The sequence below is a fragment of the Folsomia candida genome, unplaced genomic scaffold, assembly GCF_002217175.1.
Source record: "Folsomia candida strain VU population unplaced genomic scaffold, ASM221717v1 Fcan01_Sc001, whole genome shotgun sequence".
NCBI classification, from domain to species: Eukaryota; Metazoa; Arthropoda; class Collembola; order Entomobryomorpha; family Isotomidae; genus Folsomia; species Folsomia candida.
Genome location: NW_019091193.1, coordinates 26,543,145 through 26,565,353, shown reverse-complemented (window position 1 = coordinate 26,565,353; position 22,209 = coordinate 26,543,145). Strand labels below are relative to the sequence as shown.

The following is a 22,209-nucleotide window of genomic DNA, read 5'->3' as shown; positions in this document are numbered from 1 at the left end:
ACTGCCGTTGATGATTTTGTTGTAGTGCCGAAGGAGTTATTAGGCCTTAGATGGGCTTGGAAAAGCATCTCCACAGTGTTTCAAAAGACCTGATTATGTAAATGGAGATGGATGCATATGATCATCCTTTCCAAGAATGGACATGTTTTATGAATGAGATTGTTTTTCTTTCTTCTCTTAAGAATTCCTCCTCCTCCTCCCGGCAACCTTCCTCAAATGGACTCGTGACAAAGTTTCCTTGTAACCAAAATCTTTTGATTTTGGTTTTGGGTTTTGGTTTACGGTCTAACGAACGACGGGGACGAGTGGCGTATGGACCATGTCATATGGTATGTTTACCATCATGTGGTTACCGACATACATACATTATCACCTCTCAATGAGTTTATACGGCTATACGTCTCGTCCCTCCTCCGCCTTTGAAATTCTGCAGAGCTGGTGACCATGAACTTGGAGTTTAAATACCAACATTTATATAACTTAACCGTCGCTCACTACTAACAAAATAACAAGTTACACAATAAAATTATATGGTGCAAAATGTAGTGAGTCTAAACATTTCAATGGTTTTAATTATATGAATTTGTACGTGTTGGCTCATTAGTATTTCTGAGGAGTTTACATCAAATTATCAAAGTTGAATGAGTGCTCATTGATTACCATCACGGTCATGGTCATGAATTCACTGCATTTTCCTACTACTCACACACACAGGTGATTCTTATCTCTGAGTACGTGCTTTCCTTGCCCCCACCACCGATTATTCGCACAACATGGTACACGAGATGAACCGTTGATGAATATTTTAAGGAAAAGAGTGAACGGACAAAGAGTGACCGCAAAGTGTGGTGTTGGTGCTTGGCTGGAGACATGGTGGCCATACGATGATCAGTGCAGACGAGGAGTGGATTTGGAATGTGGGGACCATGAGAGTTTCCCACACTCGTTTCAGTTGCAACGCTCAAGCGTGTAGGTCATCTTCCTGTTGCAACGGCGGCGGCGGCGGTCGGTTACATTGTTACTTCTGCTCTGTGACTCCCAGGAAGAGCTGCCTTTTGTGGTCGTTGGGTTGGGACGAACTTGAATTGTCATTGCATCAAAAATTACGTATCATTGTGATTCAAAGACCTCAATTTCATGCATCCGAACCTGTCTGGGTTAGAGCGCAGAATATTATTTCACCTGCTTGTTCACCATAAAGGGTACTACGTAAAGTCAAGAATTTGACTACCAAAAATTCAAGAATGTCCGAAATGTGCATAATTTTTATGTCTGGCTTCTGATCTGAACTAAAAACGTGAACTTGTACGTACGTACTGCAATTAGAGCATCCTGCCCTTGCACGATTACAACTTACAACCACACACTATCGTACTCGTCGTCTCTTGAGTAATAATTACAGTCCTCGAATCTCGGATGGACAGAGACTGCCCTCAACAACTTGAGCATAACATTTCATCACGAACTACAAAGCAAAAAAGGAAAGAACCAGCTCTCCAGTAGTTGGATGGACGAGATCAGTTTTTTTAAACCAGTGCTTACCACATATTGCATGGTTTCTTGGAGTAAAATGATATCTCTGCAAAAAGTACCTTGGTTTGATGCAATCTCAGCAAACACAGCAAACACTGCCTCCACGGATGGATACGCTGGCTCTTAATGGCGCATAATATTATTTCATACCTGTTTGGCCTGTGGTCTAGGTTAAGATTTTCATTTCAATTTCAACCCATTAAGCATATCCAACCAACTACGAGACGACTCCTGCTCAACAATGAAACAAAAGGAAAATCCCAACCAACGTCTTTGCGGTTCATGCACCAGAACAAGATTTAAGATAATGGGAAGCGCAGAGAGTTATGGAGAAGAGCGTGGATAAGAGAAAAAAACATGAAAAATATTATATTGTGGACAGTGGACTATATGTGCACGCTCGATGGGTGCCTGCCTATTATATGGCAGCTACTCACACACACAGCGCTGCTATCAGGATTCTAAACCCTGCAGATATTCACATTATGCGATATACACCTTCTCGGTCTGTTAATAACGAGCCAACCGGTTCGATTGTTGTAGATCGCAACGTAATGGTAATAACACACAAACACACAATTTAATTATCCTGACCATGGTCCAGTCGTTAAATCAGGACCCAAAACTTGCATTGTTTCAAGAAGAAGCCTCTCCTTGCCTGTTTTGGGGTAATTGAGTTTTGAGTTACAGTAATTTTAAGAAAAAATGATCCTGTCCACCACCACCGCGTGTGTATGTCCTCTCGAAACTGGTTTTGCATTGTTCTCCTCGGTGTGAATTTTGTGCAACAATGCACGAATGGATGATGACCATTCTGCGAATTATTATGGTTAATATCCATAATGGGCTTCAGTTTTACTACTCGGAATCTCAGAAACTAGTCAATTATGATGAATGAGCCAGATGAGTCTACATACAACACATGTATCGCATGCAACAGACACCTGGACCACACGATCCGCAGACAATAATGGTCTCCTCTCCTTCAAACGCTCGTCGATACCATAAAGACTTGTTTTTATGCACAGTTGAGGCGTGAACATTAACCGAGGGTGAAGCAGAGAGTCACATGAATGGATTTATCAAGTGGGATGAAGACGACTAACCTGTTGATTTTGCAATTGAGACCCAACCGTCATCGTCACCTTGCACAAAGAATTCCCATTTTTTGCATCACTCTGCTGAATAGAGAGCACCGTGCAGTGAATGATCTTGAGGGTGCCCGACAGATTCGCTACCGCCTGAATAAAATCCTCCGTCTTGAGATCCTATGATGTTTCAAATAAGAATTGTTAAAAACATCCGTAAATATAATTGTTGGTGTAGTTTAGTCGAGCCAATCTCAATATACATATGATTAAAATTGTTATATTTAACTCACTTCCACGGGTCGCAAGTCTCCATTCGCCAACTTGATGAGAGAGCCTCGGCGAAACGCTTCTAAAATTGGCATCTGTTCCACGGGCCAGGGGACATTGCCTTCGTTGGAGGACGAGGAGGAGGAGGAGTCGTTCCTTACCCCAGATTTTGCACCCTGTTTGTTTGCACTCCATTGGTTCTCCTTGCTACTTCCACTGCTAAAGCTGAATTTGACTTGGTGCACAGAGGGGGATTTGGGGGTTGAGGGTCCACTGCGTGGGGACGAAGGGTATGAATGTTGTTGAGCAGATTGTCCAGATGATTGGGGGTGGTACGAGGAGCTGTTGGCGGAGGGTGAATTTGGTACTGGCAATGATGAGTGACTCTGATTGTTGGACGGTTTGTGGTTCAGATTGGAATTCAGGTACTTGATCTGTTCAGCGTTTAGATTGTGACTGAGGGCAGAAGCCGGTGGGGGTGCGGGAGGGGGCAGGAGATCCACTTTACTGGCTGGGTTAGCTGGAACTGCAAAATTCCACTGGGTTGCTGCCCCACGTTTCTTGGGACTGGGTGGGAGAAACTGTTGTCCTGATGACTGCCCGGAATGATGATGGTGATGATGATGATGATTGTTGGGTGGAGGAGGGTGCGACACATGTACAAGGTTTGGGAGATGATGATTGTTATTGTTGTAGTTGTTGTTGCTACTATTGACTTGTTTTTTGGCATGATTTGAATCTGTAAGAATTCCAGCATTGTTGTTGGATTGTGAGTTGCTTTGTCCATGAACTTGGTGATGCCCATTGTTCATAATATGAGCGTAGGGATGATGACTGGGATGGTGATTGTTATTAGGATTGGGGTATCTACTACTACTGCTATTACTACTATTACTATTATTATTGTGATTTGATGGTGGGTACGTATCACTGGCAAATGAGATGCTTTTCTGGATTTTTTGAGAATGCTGAACACTCATATCTTGTGGTGGGGACTGTGGTGGCATACGCAGTTGTTTTAAAGGGTGCTCCTTTTGCATTTGTCTCGCCTCCAGTTCTAAAATCAACTTCCTGTTCATGGGGTCGTTCGGGTTGATCCCGTGTTGTTCCAACCATTGTTTCGAGGACAAGCTGAACCCATTCATCCCGTTCAACGGTGGTATCGACTGCCGATGCACAACCAAGTTCTCTGGCTGCTGCGAGGCGTTGTGTTTGTGGGGAGAAATGCCATTGGGAAGTCGGGAGGACGATGGGAGGTTCATTATGCCCCCAGAAATGCCAAGAGGTCCCCCTTTGGATATTCCAGACATTGAAGAAGAAGATTGTGGGGAGAACTGTCCGCTGGACACGTGGTGATGAGCATTGTATCCGTGCCTGCTGTCCGATGTGGTGGACTCGATGAGTTTATTATGCAGCGAGGTTACTGAAGTGGAATTTGGATGTGTATTATTAGAAGAGTTAACAGTATTATTATTATTTGGCCCGTTTGAGCTCATATTGTGAGATTGGTGTTGTTGTGGGTGTGGTGGTTGAGCAGAGTGATAAGCTCCTCCAAGACTACGGTTGCTGGGGGGTGATGGCGAAGGAGATCGAGACCTTTGCTGAATTTCGTTGTTCCCCGAACCCCTGTGAACTAGCGCAGAGTGAAAACTGTCCAAATATGCACTCGCAGCCGCGGCGGAATGGGAATGTGGATTGTATGGTGATCCAAACATTGGATACGGAAGGGAATGTGACGCTGCTGCTGCCGCCGCCGCCGCATAAAACGCAGGGCTGAGGTGCGCTGCAACGGATGGGTGTGGTGGTGGGAAGCCAGGATACAGCCTTCCCGCCGCAGCCAGTGGACTTAGTTCAGAACCACCTCCTCCAGAAGGTAATGGGGGCAACATGGCGGGGCCGGGCAGTTTTGGGGAGTAATTCCCACTGCTCGAAATAATAGCTCCACTTGAAGATGGCGAGTGTGAGTGTGATCCCTTCGGAGATGCGGATGACGCCTGGGCAGGGGACGAGCAGGGAATGGGCATTGATGACCGAGAGTAATTTCCCCCAGCAGCTCCAGGACTGTGACCGGGCACTTCTCCTGCGTACATTGGAGAGTGTGCATCCTTCCTGGGGCTGTGGTTCAGATGTAAATATGCCTGGTGGTGAGGACTTGAAGTTTGTTTGCTGTGGTTGTTGTTGTTGTTGTGAGGGCTGCTTGAGGGGGAGTGATCTCGAACTCCGGTGCCATGAGGGTACGATGATCTGAACCCATTTATATGGTTTTGGTAGTTATTATGACTCAAAGAGTGTTGCTGCTGCTGCTGCTGCTGGTGATGGTGGTGGAGCTGGTGGTGGGAATAGTCAGTGGGAGGAGCGGGGTGGGCAGTGCCGTTTATGATGGATCTTTCCCTACGCTTCGGATCTGCACTGTGACCACCCCCACCGGCACGAGCACTTACGGGCAGTGATGGCACCAGGAACTTTTGTGAGTCCACGCGCAGTCGGCCATTCTCCAGTCCGAGTGGAATCTGATGCCCTTTGTTAAGAGGACTGGGTGCATTTAAGGACGTTGCTGAGATCATCTTCGTATGGTCAAATGTTATCGGTTTTTGCGTCTCTCCGTTCGAGAGGGTGTCCTGGATTCAGATGAAATCTGCAAAATTACAAATCAACGTCATTCATTGGTGAACAATACAGCATGAAAAACGTACTACAATGTACTTGTAAGGACGAGTGTACAAGTTCAATAATTATGAAATTACTCCAGTTATACATTTGATAAGCCTGTGGTTGAGAGAGTAAAAAGGAAATCAGACAGGAACTTGTGGGCAATTAGAATTGTGTGGCTGACTGACCAGAGAATATTACATGTTTATTTTTGGATGAGTCAAGTCAAAGTCAAAGACTTTGTGTTTGCTGGGTGTGAGGAGAGGTTCAAGAAGATAAACATAGTTTTGGTCATCATTTGTGATTAGTACGTACAACCAAGTTCGTTGTTAATGTGGTTGTGTGGTAGGAAAACCCCAATGTAATTTTGGACACAATACTACCAGGCATTTCTACTACGCTCCCAAGAACCAAGAACTAAAATATATCTATGTAAATACAATCAGAATAATTTAGAGACATATTTGTATAACGTCCAGACTAAAATTGTAAGTATTTCTCTGAATGGACTTGGTGGTTCTTCATTTTTGTTTGATTGTGACTCGAGTCCGTGCATATTAAATGTGAGCATATTATTTGTACACTTATAAAATCCGGGAGCGAGTCAAAAACTGGTGTGGCGTGATATTTCTGTATCAACGATGCTGTCACCACAATACGCGATATAAGTACATACGCATTTAAATATAATTAAATATATGTATGTGCTTACTACGAATGGACATAAATACTCATGAGGTTTTGATCCAAGTCGCAGGATTTCTCAATTCGACGAATGTTTTAGAGTGAGGATACCACTTTCTGATAACTGAATAGCTTGATGAATTATGACTCAACCGGTCTCGTATTTCCTGGTATTTCGATCGTGTTCTTTAAGGAAACTCGAACTTCTGGATTAAATATGAAGCACTAACAATAAGTTTACGATGAAATGTGAGGAAATGTGAACTATACTTATTTCCGTTTCGTTACGAATTGTTCTAATTACTAACGTGAGACAATAGGCAAATATTGCGAACGTATTGATTCACGTCGATGCCGAGTGGACATTTGTGTGTGTGGTATTTAACAAAAAAACTCATCCAAAGCCCTTATTCGTTACTCGATATATTTAATTACACGGAACATCTTCAATTAAGTCAACTCTCGAGTTGACCGATATGTAAATGTATGAGCGGAAAGGAACGTTTAGAAATATTTTATGACATAATGAAAATTGTTTTAATCCATGGTTTCCCCTTTTTTCCTTAATGTTTATGTTAATAAATAATTTTCCATTTTTAGGCCTTTTAAGATGGCCTTATAGATTTACCAAGATGTCTGTCTGTCCGTCCGTCTGTGCGTCCGTCTGTGCGCACGATAACTCTCTTTAAACAAAAGCTATCGACTTGAAATTTTGCACACTTCATCTTCGGGTCAAAAGTAAGGATGAGTTCGGAGATGGGCATGATCGGTCAAGTAATTGGCCGGTGGGGGTCATTTCCATCCAAATGCGTTGCCCTTAACTACCAAGAACCTTTAGAGCAGGTTAAATTATTTAAGTGTAAGTAAAATATTTGTAGCTTGAGAAATATCTATAGTAATAATTATAAGTAATTTTAGTATGAAGATTGCGACTGACCTCAAAGCGTTTAAATTGGAGTGGAGTTTCAGAAATTTTAAACCTGGGAGACCCGATAGGGTGACCCGACGGATTTCTAAAATTTGTAGTAGGTAGTTGAAATTTGGAACAAAGGTTGCTAGTGGATTGTAACAGACAAAAATGAATTTAGGTTGGAAAAATTTTAATCTTGATGGACCCTATGGGGTGACCCATACTGATTTTTCAAAATCGTCATATCGAAGTGAAATTTGGGAGAGAGGTTGCAAATGGGTCTTAATGGAACAATATGAAATGAAATTGGTAAAATTTATATCTGATGCGGTTATCCATATCTATTTTTAGAAATTGCGTTAAAAACATGAAATCCGGCACGGTAATACTTACAATTAGTGGCTTCTCATCAAAGAATTTGAAATTAAAAGTTAGCTAACAAGGGATACTTTCGAGGTGATAGTCGTGTCCAGGGTACCACTCATTGGTCTAAATGTTTTTTGATCGAGTGTTTCTCACGGGTTCGGGTTCTTACTTCGGGTTTCGGGTTCGGATCGGGTTTGGGTCCTGCTTCGGATACGAAATTTTTGAACCCGAAACTTTCGGGTTCGGGTTCGGGTCCGAGAAATGTGATCCCAAAATTTCGGGTTCGGGTCGGGTTCGGGTTCCGACTAAGAACCCGAAACCCGAACCAACAAGAACTTTTTGCCACAACGAACACGAAAACATTAAAAAAGAAAATAAAGTGTTAACCAAACTTGCTACGACGGTTATGCTGCAGTAATTCATTAAATAATTCAAATTTTTAATTGTCGTAACTTCTTTTCACAAGTGTCTTCAATTAGTGTTATGGTTTGAATATTAAAATAAAATATATTTTTTATCAAAAATTTGCAAAATATTTAGCTTGAGCTTACTTTAATATTGGAAACTTGAAACTGAAAATCATTTTCAGTTTTCAACTGATTTAAAAATTTCTGAATGTCACGGAAAGCCATTATTCATGGTCGATTTTTTGAGATTGCATTATTATGGTCAAGGAATTAAGAGTTATGTACTTATGCAGAAATGTGCTTAATTATAATTCCTCGGTCATATTTACAGAAGTATTGTTTGTTTGAAACCTTCCAAAGAATTTTTAGCTAAAAAGCCAGTCACCCCTTAAAGTTAAAATATATTCGGGTTTTTCGGGTTCGGGTTTCGGATTTGATCCGCCAGTTCGGGTTCGGATCGTTGCAAACGGGTTTCGGGTTCTTCGGGTTCGGGTTGCCCTCAAGTTTCGGATCAGTGACATCGGGTTCGGGTTCGGGTTTCGGATTTGCAAGAACCCGACCCGTGAGAAACACTAACCCATCTTCGAACTCGGTCGATGCCCAGATGCATGTCTGTATCAAATTTGGTAAAATTCAGCCTACTCCTTCGAGAGTTATGGAAAGACAGACAGACGGACAGGTCGATTACATAAGCCCTAGTCCGGGCTAAAAATTATATGCCAATCGTTCATTAGAGTCTGGCTTTTATGTAATAATGCCGTCTTAAAAGGCCCCGCAAAGTTGCTTGGAGTAGGTTTTCCTAATATAAACCTTTTAAAAATGCAAAAGTCCCTTAAATGCATATGCAGCCATTATATTATGTCTTATCAAATATGTTCCACTTGTACAATTTGGAAGAGAAATTTAAAAATTCCATTAAATGGAAAGTTCAATTAATCATTATTGAGTAAAGCATCTTTTTAAGCAAACGACCCAATCAATTCGCCCACTCACTCCATTTGTAATGTCGGTAATCAGCCAGTCAGTTAGTTTACAGGAATACGTAATGCCACAAAATAAGTACGACTGCAGAAAAAAAGTACGACACCTCCCACCCATTGATTCTCATCAGCCCAACATTTTTTTTTTACTTTTTTGTAAATTGGGGGTCTGTCTCTTTTAGAAGTATCCACATTACGAAATTGCCGGCTTCAAAACCAGTCATGATAAGGTATTGGTCGTGATGACCGCGTGCTAAAGAGAGAAACCCTGCATTGATTCGACCAATAATTGCAATGCACCTGCCCGGAAAGCAATTACAGGAAAGTATTTACAGCAAAACCATGTCATGTCTCCGCTTGATGTGCATTGTTTTCTCCTTGCAAATTATGACCGAGCCAATTAAGTGGCGGTATGCTTCCACGCTAAACATAGCTTTCCTGAGTTTGGTATGATTGCACGTATCGGCGAAAGAGGAGTATTCGCGAGGAGGAGGAAAGTGTGGAGTTGAGCCAAATGGAAATGACAGGTGAACCTTGAGGGTAGCTGACAACCCACCATTATGCATGCACAAGGGCTGTATTGTAAGATTTAGGACCGTATGTGCACATGTACATGCACAAACGTAGTGCTACGAACAGCGATATGCAATTCCCTGCTGTTGTCGATGAGAATTTCAGATTTCGCCACACACGGAGCCTTCCAAAGAAAGAAACCAGCAAAGTCGCTTATGCATGGGCCTACGTAGGAACAAATATGGGTGGCATAACTGCACATTGTTTGGCAATTTGGTATGTGCAGTTCAGCCCATGAGGAGAATTCTGAGCCATAATAATGAATAGTTTCGCCACCACAATGAAAGAAAGGCCGGAGAACTGGCACAGAAACCTTTCACTTCACATGTCATATGAGGAATTTGCATTTTGAAGCACGGATTAATAATAACCGTAAGCTCGCCGTCGTATGCACTGCTGCATGCACTGGTAGATTGCATTCGCCCAACCACTGCTTTCTTCCCGTGCAACTTTAACAATTCAAACCTGACAATTACCCCGAGTTAAATGGGTGCAATTCCAATACCTCAAATTAAACAGAGCGAGGTAGCTGTTGCGGTGAACTAATGATGACGACGATGGTGATCGTGGTCTGACATCACTTTTGGTTATGCATGTTAAGTGGCATATTAAAACCAACAAATGACATGGACAGAGCAACTCTAATGATGGCTGTAACCAAGAATTATTTAGATTCCTCACAAAACTGGAACTCGTGTGAAATTGAAAGTATACGAAACCACAACCGCACCTGCAAACTTTGTTGGAAGGAACTTTAGTTTGAAACCTTTCAACAATTTTGAAACCACTTTCACTCCGCCTCTCGCTTACTTATTACTTCTGCAACAGTGGAGCAGTCATGCTCCTCAAAATTTGTGTTCTCCAATTGCACATTATGAAATATGTATGTAAGAAACAATGGTTGGATTTCGGAAATGAATAATTAGCGTCTGCACTCTCATGTAAAAAGTGAACGCCTCAAATCACCTTCTTTCAACCTTCCGTCAAGTTTTTGACAAGGAGAAAAAATCTGGAACGAAAAAATGAAGGCAGGTAATTTGCCATCATTTATAATCAAATAAAACGATTTGCACTGACTGTTGTTAAAGTAAATTATTCACGGACGGGAGCCGATTCCTACACCCAGTCTAGCATCCTTATATTAACTGTAATGTTGTTGTAACTCATTTCACGTATTTAAAATGCCTCACCTCAAGAAAACCTGTTAAAATGTACCCAACTCTGCTCTCTGACTTTGAACCAGAAAGTGCAGACAGCAAAATCCGGCAGGTCACTCACGATATGAATCACGCGAAACTGCAGGAGCAACAATTTTAAGAATTTTTACGCAATTTTTACTACATCCACACATCAATTTAAGCCACGCAGGAGCAAGACAAACAATAAAAATTAGTCGAGGAGAGTGGCTCGAGTTTTATTAACAAAGAGTTGAAAAGGAAGAAGGTGAACAAATTGCTTTTCTTTTTATCGTGGCAGCAGTTACACTCCAGCTAATTCTTTCGCATGTTCCCGTGAACTCTCTCCGCCACAAAATAATCACTCTCCGTCCACCCATTACGCATATTTTTCTGCAAAAAATCAGAAGACGTTGCAAACAAGTGGAGGAGCAGTAAATAAGTGAGGACTGCCTAGATTCAATAAGCATTTAATAATTCCTTCAACCTTTCTCCACAACCCAACTATCACGTCAGGATGGAAATAATCTACGACTTGTAGTCTTATAAATTTTCCCCAAATATGTGCAGTGCCAATTACTGTCCTTCTCCCGTAGAAAAACGTTACGTAATGCGTAAGTATTATGCACTTTCAAACCGAGTATGAGAAAGACGACAAGAAAGAAAACAATCAAAGAGGTACACAATTTTATTTTTATAAAACCTGGATCCTGATAGAATGGAGAGGAAACCACTCACTCACGGTTGTCCACTTGTTAATTCCCTTGCAATATTCGCATGCAGAACCGTGAACGTACTTATGATATTAAGTAAATTATGAATAAGCGTCATTGCATGTATTCACCTGATCACCACTTTGTTGAGTCAGTTTCTCGAGAGATGAGAAAAGGGTTAATTAATTAATTAACTTATCAGCGACTGTTTCCATTTCTCCTTGTTTTTCACATCACTTTCCCATCTTAAATCTTCAAATGAGTGCACACCACAAGTTTGTATGTTATTTTTTATCCTTAATTTCCGTACGTTTGAGCACAAGCTAAAAACTGGCCTGTTGTTCCTGTGGCTGGTAGTCGCTAACTAAGTTGGATTTTGGAGAGGTCGGAGCTAAATAACTCGTCAAGTCACTATTACATACGTCTGACCAAGCCAAGCATATAAAACTTGGTTACTTTACCGACATGGGCCCACCAGTTCCCGTTTGCTTTAACACCAGCATAATAACCACCAGCTATTAACTAAGGCTGCTGCTGTGTAATAGTTGGTTGGTTGGAGCTGTGTTGTATGTGCCAGTGGTGGCAAAGTGCAATGTGGCCAGATAAGCCCTCGGAGGAGTGAGGAGAGTATTAAATTAATGCATCGTCTTCTTCAGTGGTGTAAACTCAATTTCATTCATTACGATTCAATTTCCAAGTCTGGTTTTGATAAAGATGTAAAATGTGCTGGTGTGGCCGCATATATCGCATGCAGCCTTATCAGTGCGGGAGGACTGACCATGCAACGAGTTCACGTACTCTTCTGCTCCTCTCTGAAATGTGACTCAGGCAAGTGTTTAAAATTACATTAGTCTTGGAGTATGATAAGCCATGTCAGTCGAGAGTCTGCTCCTCCTCTACTCAACCGTCTTCTTCTGTAGTAAATGCAAATAAAGTGGCTTCATACTACAGAAATAAGACCAACTTAATAGACATATAAACCCCGCACAACAAATTCTACAACCAGTTTTTGAGCCGAATGTTGAATTATATCAGATTCCACTCTGGCGAATTTTTATTGTTGCAACTTGCAATTTACTACTTGCAATTTTTATTCCGCAGAATTTGATTAGGTGGCTGGGCAAAGAATTAACATAAAGTTGAGAAACAGCCTGAACCTCCACAATAAATATACGATCCTCATCTCTTTCATCTTTGTCCAAATCTCTCAAATCTACTCTCTTGGGAGCTCTGCACTAATTCAAACCCAATTTTAATTCAAAACCCAACCAAATAAAATTTACGACTTGTCTGCTGTTCAACTCAATAGCTGGGAATAAGAGTTAGTAGTTGGCTGATAACATTTGACAAGCCTCTTCTCACTCTCTGACTGAACCTGGTCGTTAATATTATCAGCAGAACTCGGTTATATATGTAGTTCAATGAGTATTTCAATGGTGAATAATAAAAAACATGATTTTCCTTTACTCCGCATCATCATCTTGTTCAAACGACATGTTAAAGTTCTTCATTGACGGAATTGCTTTCGAGATGAAGGTTTGATTAACTTTGCTCTTCTCAAACTTCTCGCAACAACGTTTGATCTGCTGAATGCTTTTATGGATTTGTTGTACACTACGTAAATACGTATATGCGACAATATGTTGTAAAACTAGGAATTATTAGTGCCCACTACCAGTTGATGAGGCCATACGTGACAGACAAATGGAAATGGGGTAAAATATCTTAAATACAATTCTCACTAACTGCTTATGCACCACAACCAACGGTATCATATTACGTGCATACAGCACAATTTGCAGCATTAACATATTTATATCCATGACTTAATGTAACGCATTGTATGCAATTGGAACTACTCTCTCTGCGTATGAAGTTCTTATCAGACCGCTTCTCTTCTTATCAATGCAAACTTCAGCCGGTTTCATTTACAGTAAACAACTCTGATGTGATCGAGAGTGGTGCAGTTTAATCAGCACGGATTTCCCATCACAAGTATTCCCAGAAAACAAATGGAGAACTCATGTTTATGTAATTAAAAAGTTTTCTGGAATCAAATCGCAAGAGGAAGTCGTTCGTGAGGTGCATAGGCGAATTATGGCTGAAATACATAAGTTTTCACCATCATGAAAATGAATGTTAATTATTATTAGGCAAGGTTAGGGGCAAATGAGCAGCGACCTATATGCAAATATAAAGAAAAACATGAGACGCTCTAAAGTTTATAAAGTGCAAAACTGCAAACGGAGTTATTGACACTAAATAAATTTATTGACTTTTCCTCCATTTCTTCGCTGGTTTCTCTTTCGTTTGCCAACCACCTCCACCGTTATAGCCCAATAATAACCTCGTAATTGGCTGGTCGAATTATCGGTAAGATAACCAAATTGGCACAGTGCAAATATAGGTATCACACTTTGCACTGTTCTGTAAAATAATTTATTCAGCCAGTTATGAGCATGTCACAAGTTACCTCTCATACGTACGTTTGCTTACAATGAGGGTATTCGTTATTTCTTCGTATCCTTAGTATCGTAAAATAATTTACGAAGCTTACGATCTAATTATGAACGCCCCACACAAAAAACATCGTAAAAATTCACAATTTCATAAAAATTAGATCCTTTTGGCTGTATTCATAAATCGCACCCGATTTAAGCTTTAATAAAAATTAACTAATCATCAAATCTACTTACTACAATGCCTCGAGTGTCGAAAAAGTTAAAACTAGTTAGTGATATTGGGGAATATGCTGCAGCTACCGCAATCCTAACTGAAGATGAGGGAGAAATCGACCAGCAAATTCTGGAATACTTTGAAATTATTGCAGTAATTCAGTCGCAACGGTGTTCTGTTCCGAGAATTCGAGTCCCAAAATCAGATGAATGGTACCTCAGTGTGTTGGCCTCGTATGACGACACTCGGTTCAAGAAATATCTTCGTGTCACACGATTTGACTTTGGAAGAATTCTGGAAATGATTAGATGCCACTCTGTTTTTCAAGAAGTAACGAAGAAACAAATTCCAATCGAAAAACAACTAGCAATTGCTTTATACAAGTTTGGAACCAACGGTACAGCGTCAGGAGTAGGAAACGTGGCAGCTTTATTTGGTGTTGGAGACGGTGGCACTGTGATGATGTCAGTTAGACGAGTGATTAAGGTCCGACTTTAGTCTTAATACCTCATACGCCTCTCAAACATGCACAATTTTATTTGTGTAAATGTAGGCTCTGCTTCATTTAAAGAACGATTGGATCAAGTGGCCATCTCAAGAAGACCGGAAGGTTATCGAAAATTCAATGGAAGCTGAGTTGCCAAAGTGCATCGGTTACATTGATGGAAGTCACATTAATTTGGAAGAATCTCCCAACACTGATCCAGAATCGTACTTTGACCGGAAGCAAAATTATTCTATTCAGCTCCAGGCCGTATGTGACAACTCTAGAAAAATAATCAATATTTTTGTTGGATATCCTGGTTCAACACATGACGCCCGTGTCTTCAGCAATTCGAAGATTGGAAAACATCCCGAACTATTTTTATCTGAAGGTCAATGGATTGCTGGAGACTCTGCATACCCGGTCACAGACAAAGTTGTTACTCCCTTTCGCAGGAACTCCAACTTTGGCAATGAGAGACAAAGAAAGGGTTTCAATAAATATTTCGCAAGTTATCGGGTGAAAATCGAGTGTACATTTGGAGTCTTGAAAGAAACATTTTGCAGTCTAAAAGAACTTCGTGTGCGCATCAACGACGAGGGTGGACATAAACTGGCGTGCGAATGGATCTCTGCTTGTTGCATTTTATATAACATTATTCTGGAGTCTCTCGACAAACCGTCTGAAGGGGATGATTACTTTGAAGACGAGGATGAAATAAACCCCCCACATCATCATGTTTACCGAAATGCAAAACGAGAGGAGATTTTTTATTTTGTGATTAATAAGTTTGGATTGTAATTTTTGTAAATTATATTACAAAGTTTATTGAGTTGCCACATTTTTTACGAGTAAACAACTAAAAATTTAACAAACAAATTTTTTTAACAATTCATTTAAGCCTATAAGTTAAGTGTAAGACCAAACTAATTAATTATTTTGAACGGGTGTACGTAATTTGGCAATTTCTAGCTTGAATTTCATCTCTTGATCAATTCGATATTTTTCCACCTCAAACTGGTTCCGGATTTTCTCTTGCTCTAGCTCAAACTGTTTAAACTTTACCTCCTTTTCTACTTCAAACTGCTGTTTTTGTAGTTCAAGTTGTAGTTCTTTCTGATGCTTGTCAAAGTCCCATTTTTCTCGTTGAAATTCGATATCCGCTTTATGCATTTCTTGTCGCATGATGATGAGATCTGACAACGCTTTTGATCCTGAGGAGGGGATCGGCGACCGAGATTTTCGCTTAGTTCCAGTGCGAATAATTGGGTTATCTTGTGACGGTCCGACTTCTTGAACGTTTGTTAAATGGTCGTTCAAGTCAAAAAAGTTATCCGCCGGGACTTGCTGACCGCTGTCATTATTTATTTCAGAGGAATCCAGAGTGAATGGAGGGTTGATGCTGAGCTTCTCTCCAAATATCTCGTCCAGAGTATCAAAATGAGGGCACATTTGCTTAATTGTATCTGAATACCGAGAAAAATTATACGCTGGCCTAATCATGATAAGATACTTTAAATTAAAGCGTATTTACCCTTAAAGTACTGCTCTCCATGCTCCGCTAACACTCCTTGGCCCGTCTGACTCCTCCATGTCAAAGTTTGTTGGTACTTTTTTTTCAAATTTCCAACTTGATGATGAACCTGGGAAGATGAGCAGTCTGGTAGGATCACTTTCTGAAGGAGAGTTGCATAAAATGAAGTAGCGTTTGGTTTTTCAATACATTTCCCTGATTTTATGACATCCACTAAATGCTGCAAAACAGATTCGATTTCTTTTGAAGTCCAACATCTTCGTGTTTTAGTTGCTGCTTCATCCCCGATTTTAGTACTCGCCACTTCTCCTTCTTTTATTTTTTTTCTCGGTGCCATTTCTTCTACAATTGGATTGTGAAATTAGTTCGTGAACACTTTTTAAAATTAGATTCGTCTTACCTTCTTGAGTTATTTGGAAGTTTTCAAATTTCAGAAAATTTATTTCACACCGGATGAATAATTTGAAAACTTTTTGTGACAGATAGGAGTGCGAGAAGGAAATTAGATGAGCATGTAAAAGTGAGAATTTTCGGCTTTGAACTTACGAAGAAAAAACAAGGGGTCAAGCTTCGTAAACATCGTAAGCGTAGTAACGCGTTTTTCGATGAGAAAATCTTACGAAGCTTACAAAATCTCGTAAGCGTCGTAAGTTATTTTACGATACGAAGAATACTAAGGATACGAAGAAATAATGAATACCCTCAATATATTTTTTAACAAACGAATTTGCCATTACATGACTAACATGACGCAACTTCTGCTATAAATAATTGTCATTTGTTTTGTGATCAGACTTACAACTTAAAATTGACCTGACAAAAATTGCACTTGAATAACGATCCAGTGCACTGATGAAGCCATTATACATATATCATGCCCTGGTTAACTAACACGAACGATGATTGTCCGCTTGAGTTTCAATTACGAATATACGTATGTTTGAAAAACTAAATACAAGATCGATCAGCCAGCTGGAAGAGTTTTCAAGCACTTGACTGACATGCAAAAGTGTCAAGTTCAACAGTTTTATATATGTACTTGTTGTTTAGTCAATGAACTAGAAAATATAAGTGTCGATCTACATGTACATACGTATTTACAAAAGTGATGACTAAGGTGTGTGTGAGCGCATGATAAACTATTATCCAGACTATTTACTACATGACGAGCAATGCATGCAACCATATCCCGTTATTGCACTCATTCAGTAGCAGCTAATAAAAATAATAATCGGCAGCCGAAATTCGAGATAGTTTCATTTAATGAACAACTGCATCGTTTTTGTCCATCATCAAGTGGTGAACCATATCGAGATTGTACGATTTGTGCATAAAGATAATCATTTATTAAGTAACATGTTTTAGCGATACTAAAAATAAAACTCAGCATTTTTTTATATTTTTGCCATATCGAATTACACAATGAGAGCTGCCATAACAAACTTGTTCTAAAGGTGGAGTCATACTCAGACCATTATTCATCAGTCAGTGGTCGTACCCATTTTCGGGAATGTTAGCGCATTTAAAGAATTATTGAGGAAGTCCCTTGGTCATAACATAAAAGAGGAAAACTGCATTCGTAACATGTTGGTGAAAACTGTTTAGGTTTTCGATAAAAATGCACTAAACTTAAATGTTACCATTATAGAGGCTATGGCTCAACTAATGGAATGGTTTAAGACTTATTTTAAATATTTGGAATTCTATATTTATAAGGCATAAACAGGACAATAAAAAATCAATAGAAAGGTCTTGATTAAAATTATATGGAGGAAACCGAGACCTTGGAAAACCACCGTTGTTGCAGTTGTAAATAAATTGTCATATTTTTTTTCTCGGACAAACAAAACCAATTCGCAAATATAATCACAAGAGAGCTACGTACGATGGATGGAATAAGACATTCCACTGAATTATTTATGCGCCAGCTCGAGTACTACTTAGCATTGCTGAGAATTCCCATTTTGCATGCTTTTATGGACAAGTTAAATAAGTAACCATTTAATACATAACTAGTGTAGAAGCCCGTCAATCGACGTGCAAAATAGGCCCGTCGATAAGCCCGTTACTCCAACATTAGTGAAGTTAGCCTCTCCTGTTCTCTCTGCAGAGTAGAGAAAAGGAGAGGCTAACTTCTCAACTAAACCACCGACCCAGCCAGCCAGCAGCGATACACTTGCCTGCTTTATATTGTTTAGATTTTGCTACTGGTGTAAGTTCAGCTTGGGAATATTGGACACAAAAATAAGTAAAATTTTGCGTACAAACTGCTATAAATGAAATACAATAACAAAGTAAAATATGAATTCGAAATTGGACGTGTCCCACAGATTTTTAATGCAACTGATTGAGCAAACTAGATATCATTAGCGTATGCAGCCACCCCACAAACGTGTGTATTTATGCATGTACATACGTATTTATGTATGTACTGTCACTAGTCCAATAATTTGTAACTTTCCCATAAAGTTGGCATTAAGTTGAGACGTTCAAAGTCAAGTTCGATTCTGGGAATAGGACCAAGAGCACTTTTTTCGGAAATGATCGCAGTTGTATCGTGAATAAAACTGCCAACAACAGTTTTACCTCGCCAAGCTCGTACTTTTCACCATCCTTCCTGCTGCACGCTTGACTTGGCGATTCCTAAAATCCGACTCAATTTGGAAGGTTCTTGGCAATAATATTGAGAGATGGTGTCCCCTGAGCGTTGCCAACTACTTGATGTCATCTGCATCTAAACATGAGTTATTTATGCAACACGACAACTGCCTCATATCAATAATATGATTATCAAAAAACCTACTCCAAGCAACTTTGCGGGGCCTTTTAAGACGGCATTATTACATAAAAGCCAGACTCTAATGAACGATTGGCATATAATTTTTAGCCCGGACTAGGGCTTATGTAATCGACCTGTCCGTCTGTCTGTCTTTCCATAACTCTCGAAGGAGTAGGCTGAATTTTACCAAATTTGATACAGACATGCATCTGGGCATCGACCGAGTTCGAAGATGGGTTAGTGTTTCTCACGGGTCGGGTTCTTGCAAATCCGAAACCCGAACCCGAACCCGATGTCACTGATCCGAAACTTGAGGGCAACCCGAACCCGAAGAACCCGAAACCCGTTTGCAACGATCCGAACCCGAACTGGCGGATCAAATCCGAAACCCGAACCCGAAAAACCCGAATATATTTTAACTTTAAGGGGTGACTGGCTTTTTAGCTAAAAATTCTTTGGAAGGTTTCAAACAAACAATACTTCTGTAAATATGACCGAGGAATTATAATTAAGCACATTTCTGCATAAGTACATAACTCTTAATTCCTTGACCATAATAATGCAATCTCAAAAAATCGACCATGAATAATGGCTTTCCGTGACATTCAGAAATTTTTAAATCAGTTGAAAACTGAAAATGATTTTCAGTTTCAAGTTTCCAATATTAAAGTAAGCTCAAGCTAAATATTTTGCAAATTTTTGATAAAAAATATATTTTATTTTAATATTCAAACCATAACACTAATTGAAGACACTTGTGAAAAGAAGTTACGACAATTAAAAATTTGAATTATTTAATGAATTACTGCAGCATAACCGTCGTAGCAAGTTTGGTTAACACTTTATTTTCTTTTTTAATGTTTTCGTGTTCGTTGTGGCAAAAAGTTCTTGTTGGTTCGGGTTTCGGGTTCTTAGTCGGAACCCGAACCCGACCCGAACCCGAAATTTTGGGATCACATTTCTCGGACCCGAACCCGAACCCGAAAGTTTCGGGTTCAAAAATTTCGTATCCGAAGCAGGACCCAAACCCGATCCGAACCCGAAACCCGAAGTAAGAACCCGAACCCGTGAGAAACACTCGATCAAAAAACATTTAGACCAATGAGTGGTACCCTGGACACGACTATCACCTCGAAAGTATCCCTTGTTAGCTAACTTTTAATTTCAAATTCTTTGATGAGAAGCCACTAATTGTAAGTATTACCGTGCCGGATTTCATGTTTTTAACGCAATTTCTAAAAATAGATATGGATAACCGCATCAGATATAAATTTTACCAATTTCATTTCATATTGTTCCATTAAGACCCATTTGCAACCTCTCTCCCAAATTTCACTTCGATATGACGATTTTGAAAAATCAGTATGGGTCACCCCATAGGGTCCATCAAGATTAAAATTTTTCCAACCTAAATTCATTTTTGTCTGTTACAATCCACTAGCAACCTTTGTTCCAAATTTCAACTACCTACTACAAATTTTAGAAATCCGTCGGGTCACCCTATCGGGTCTCCCAGGTTTAAAATTTCTGAAACTCCACTCCAATTTAAACGCTTTGAGGTCAGTCGCAATCTTCATACTAAAATTACTTATAATTATTACTATAGATATTTCTCAAGCTACAAATATTTTACTTACACTTAAATAATTTAACCTGCTCTAAAGGTTCTTGGTAGTTAAGGGCAACGCATTTGGATGGAAATGACCCCCACCGGCCAATTACTTGACCGATCATGCCCATCTCCGAACTCATCCTTACTTTTGACCCGAAGATGAAGTATGCAAAATTTCAAGTCGATAGCTTTTGTTTAAAGAGAGTTATCGTGCGCACAGACGGACGCACAGACGGACGGACAGACAGACATCTTGGTAAATCTATAAGGCCATCTTAAAAGGCCTAAAACAAGATCAAACCCCTCTCTGAGGCCAAAAACTCGTCGTCGTTGTCGTCATTTGGCGTGCAAATCCCCGATTTACTTATAAATACAATACAGCTTCATCAACCAAGATGTATAAAGAAAGAGGATGCAAATGGTGGACGGATAAGTTTCATGGCATGTGATGACATAAATAATTTAAAATAAGGTTAATCCAAGGTATTCATTCAGAGTAATAACTACAGTTTTGACAAGGCGAGTGAAGTTGCTGTCAAAAAGATAACCCTAATTTGTAGCCTCTCACTTTGCCAAAGAGCTGAAAATAAAGTCTTCAAAGAGCAGAAACAAGTTATCAGGACCTGCAGGTTGGATTTTGACCATCAACAGAGAGAGAGAAAGAGAGGACGCTGATTGGATTAGGGTTTCAGCCTGGGCATTCATTAGCTAATAAATTAGTGTGTGGAGTGCAACATAAAGCCCAACGTGAACTGGCAGTGGTGAGGATTTGGCAAGATTAAAACTGGAATTTGGAATTTCACTCTGGTGACACAGAAGGTCAGAGAGGGTATCAGTCAGGACATGACTGCAAATACAGTGCGACACATATTTATACATGATCAAATGTGACAACCATAGGTCTCAAATTCTCATGCAGTGTAATGCATACATTTGTGTGGACACTGCCGAAGCAGATTTCCTTATCTCTCTGTCCCTATTCGTGCACAACTCGAAACTCCATTTATTTATCAGGACCAAACCCATCCACTGATGATGAATGCCCACACGTACCGCTCCTGATACCGACTCAAACAATTTGATGGCAAAGTCAGAACGGAATTTATTTTGGGAGGCAGATGTACCCCACGCCAGTCAACCAATCGTTAATATATAGTCCATATAGTGGCGAGGAGGCGACGAGCTGTCTGCAGAAGAGATGGGTTGGGTTTGGCAGAAGCTACAAGTGCTAAAATGCGATTTAATTCAACAACCGTCATCATCGTTGCATAATTTTCATTCGAGTAATATTCCACTTTGGCAAAATGGCAAAATTGGCGAGATTTGCCAATGTCAAGACGAGTCGTTGATTTCAGATAAAACTTATGTTCTTAATACTAGTGTAGCGCAGGATTTACATATGTATTTATATACCTTGAACTAAACAAGGGGCATGTGTACACAAAATATATTGCATAATTTTCAGTGTTTATTCGAAACTAAAATAAGTTCAATGTTGCCCGTTGCATAAGTCAACATGTGACAAGAGGTACAAAATGAGCCAAAAGTGCAAGTCTTTTTCGCATCGATTTCACCAAATTGCAAATAAAAAATTACAAATTCAGTTTTGGGTGGGGGGATTAATATAGCATAGATTTTTTGAATTATATTCAACCACACCCCCTTCAAAAATTGGGGAAGAAAATTGGGAAAAATGAGAAGGTCAATGTACACTCGGTACAGAAAGAAGTAGATACCAACTTGCATTTGACATTTGACTCCCCTCATGAGTATGAA

At 39.9% G+C, this 22,209-nt stretch overlaps 2 protein-coding genes across 5 annotated transcripts in view; one reads left to right on the top strand and one right to left on the bottom strand.

The window, feature by feature from the left end:
* LOC110842393 (putative uncharacterized protein DDB_G0291608) overlaps positions 1 to 22,209 on the bottom strand; it is a 57,024-nt gene that overhangs the window by 7,887 nt on the left and 26,928 nt on the right. For 2 of the 4 annotated variants that reach the window (XM_022088127.2, XM_035846005.1), the window contains exons 4-5: positions 2,915 to 5,526; positions 2,640 to 2,801 (exon numbers count right to left, since the gene is read on the bottom strand). In XM_022088127.2, the coding sequence (XP_021943819.1) occupies positions 2,640 to 2,801; positions 2,915 to 5,455 (2,703 nt within the window). In that variant the 5' untranslated portion in view covers positions 5,456 to 5,526. Of the gene's footprint in view, positions 1 to 2,639; positions 2,802 to 2,914; positions 5,527 to 11,373; positions 11,815 to 22,209 lie in introns of those variants that run through there. The other 2 variants (XM_035846006.1, XM_022088128.2) reach the window with 2 other exon arrangements.
* LOC110845542 (protein ANTAGONIST OF LIKE HETEROCHROMATIN PROTEIN 1) lies at positions 13,832 to 17,247 on the top strand. Its single transcript, XM_022091983.2, has 2 exons — positions 13,832 to 14,510; positions 14,578 to 17,247. The coding sequence occupies exons 1-2, from the start codon at positions 14,049 to 14,051 to the stop codon at positions 15,307 to 15,309; spliced, it is 1,194 nt and encodes a 397-aa protein (XP_021947675.1). The 5' UTR covers positions 13,832 to 14,048; the 3' UTR covers positions 15,310 to 17,247.

Excerpts from the sequence above, each read along its gene's own strand:
- LOC110845542 (XM_022091983.2), top strand. The coding sequence starts at position 14,049 with ATGCCTCGAGTGTCGAAAAAGTTAAAACTAGTTAGTGATATTGGGGAA. Across the intron at positions 14,511-14,577 it reads CAGTTAGACGAGTGATTAAG|GCTCTGCTTCATTTAAAGAA; the intron begins GTCCGACTTTAG and ends GTGTAAATGTAG.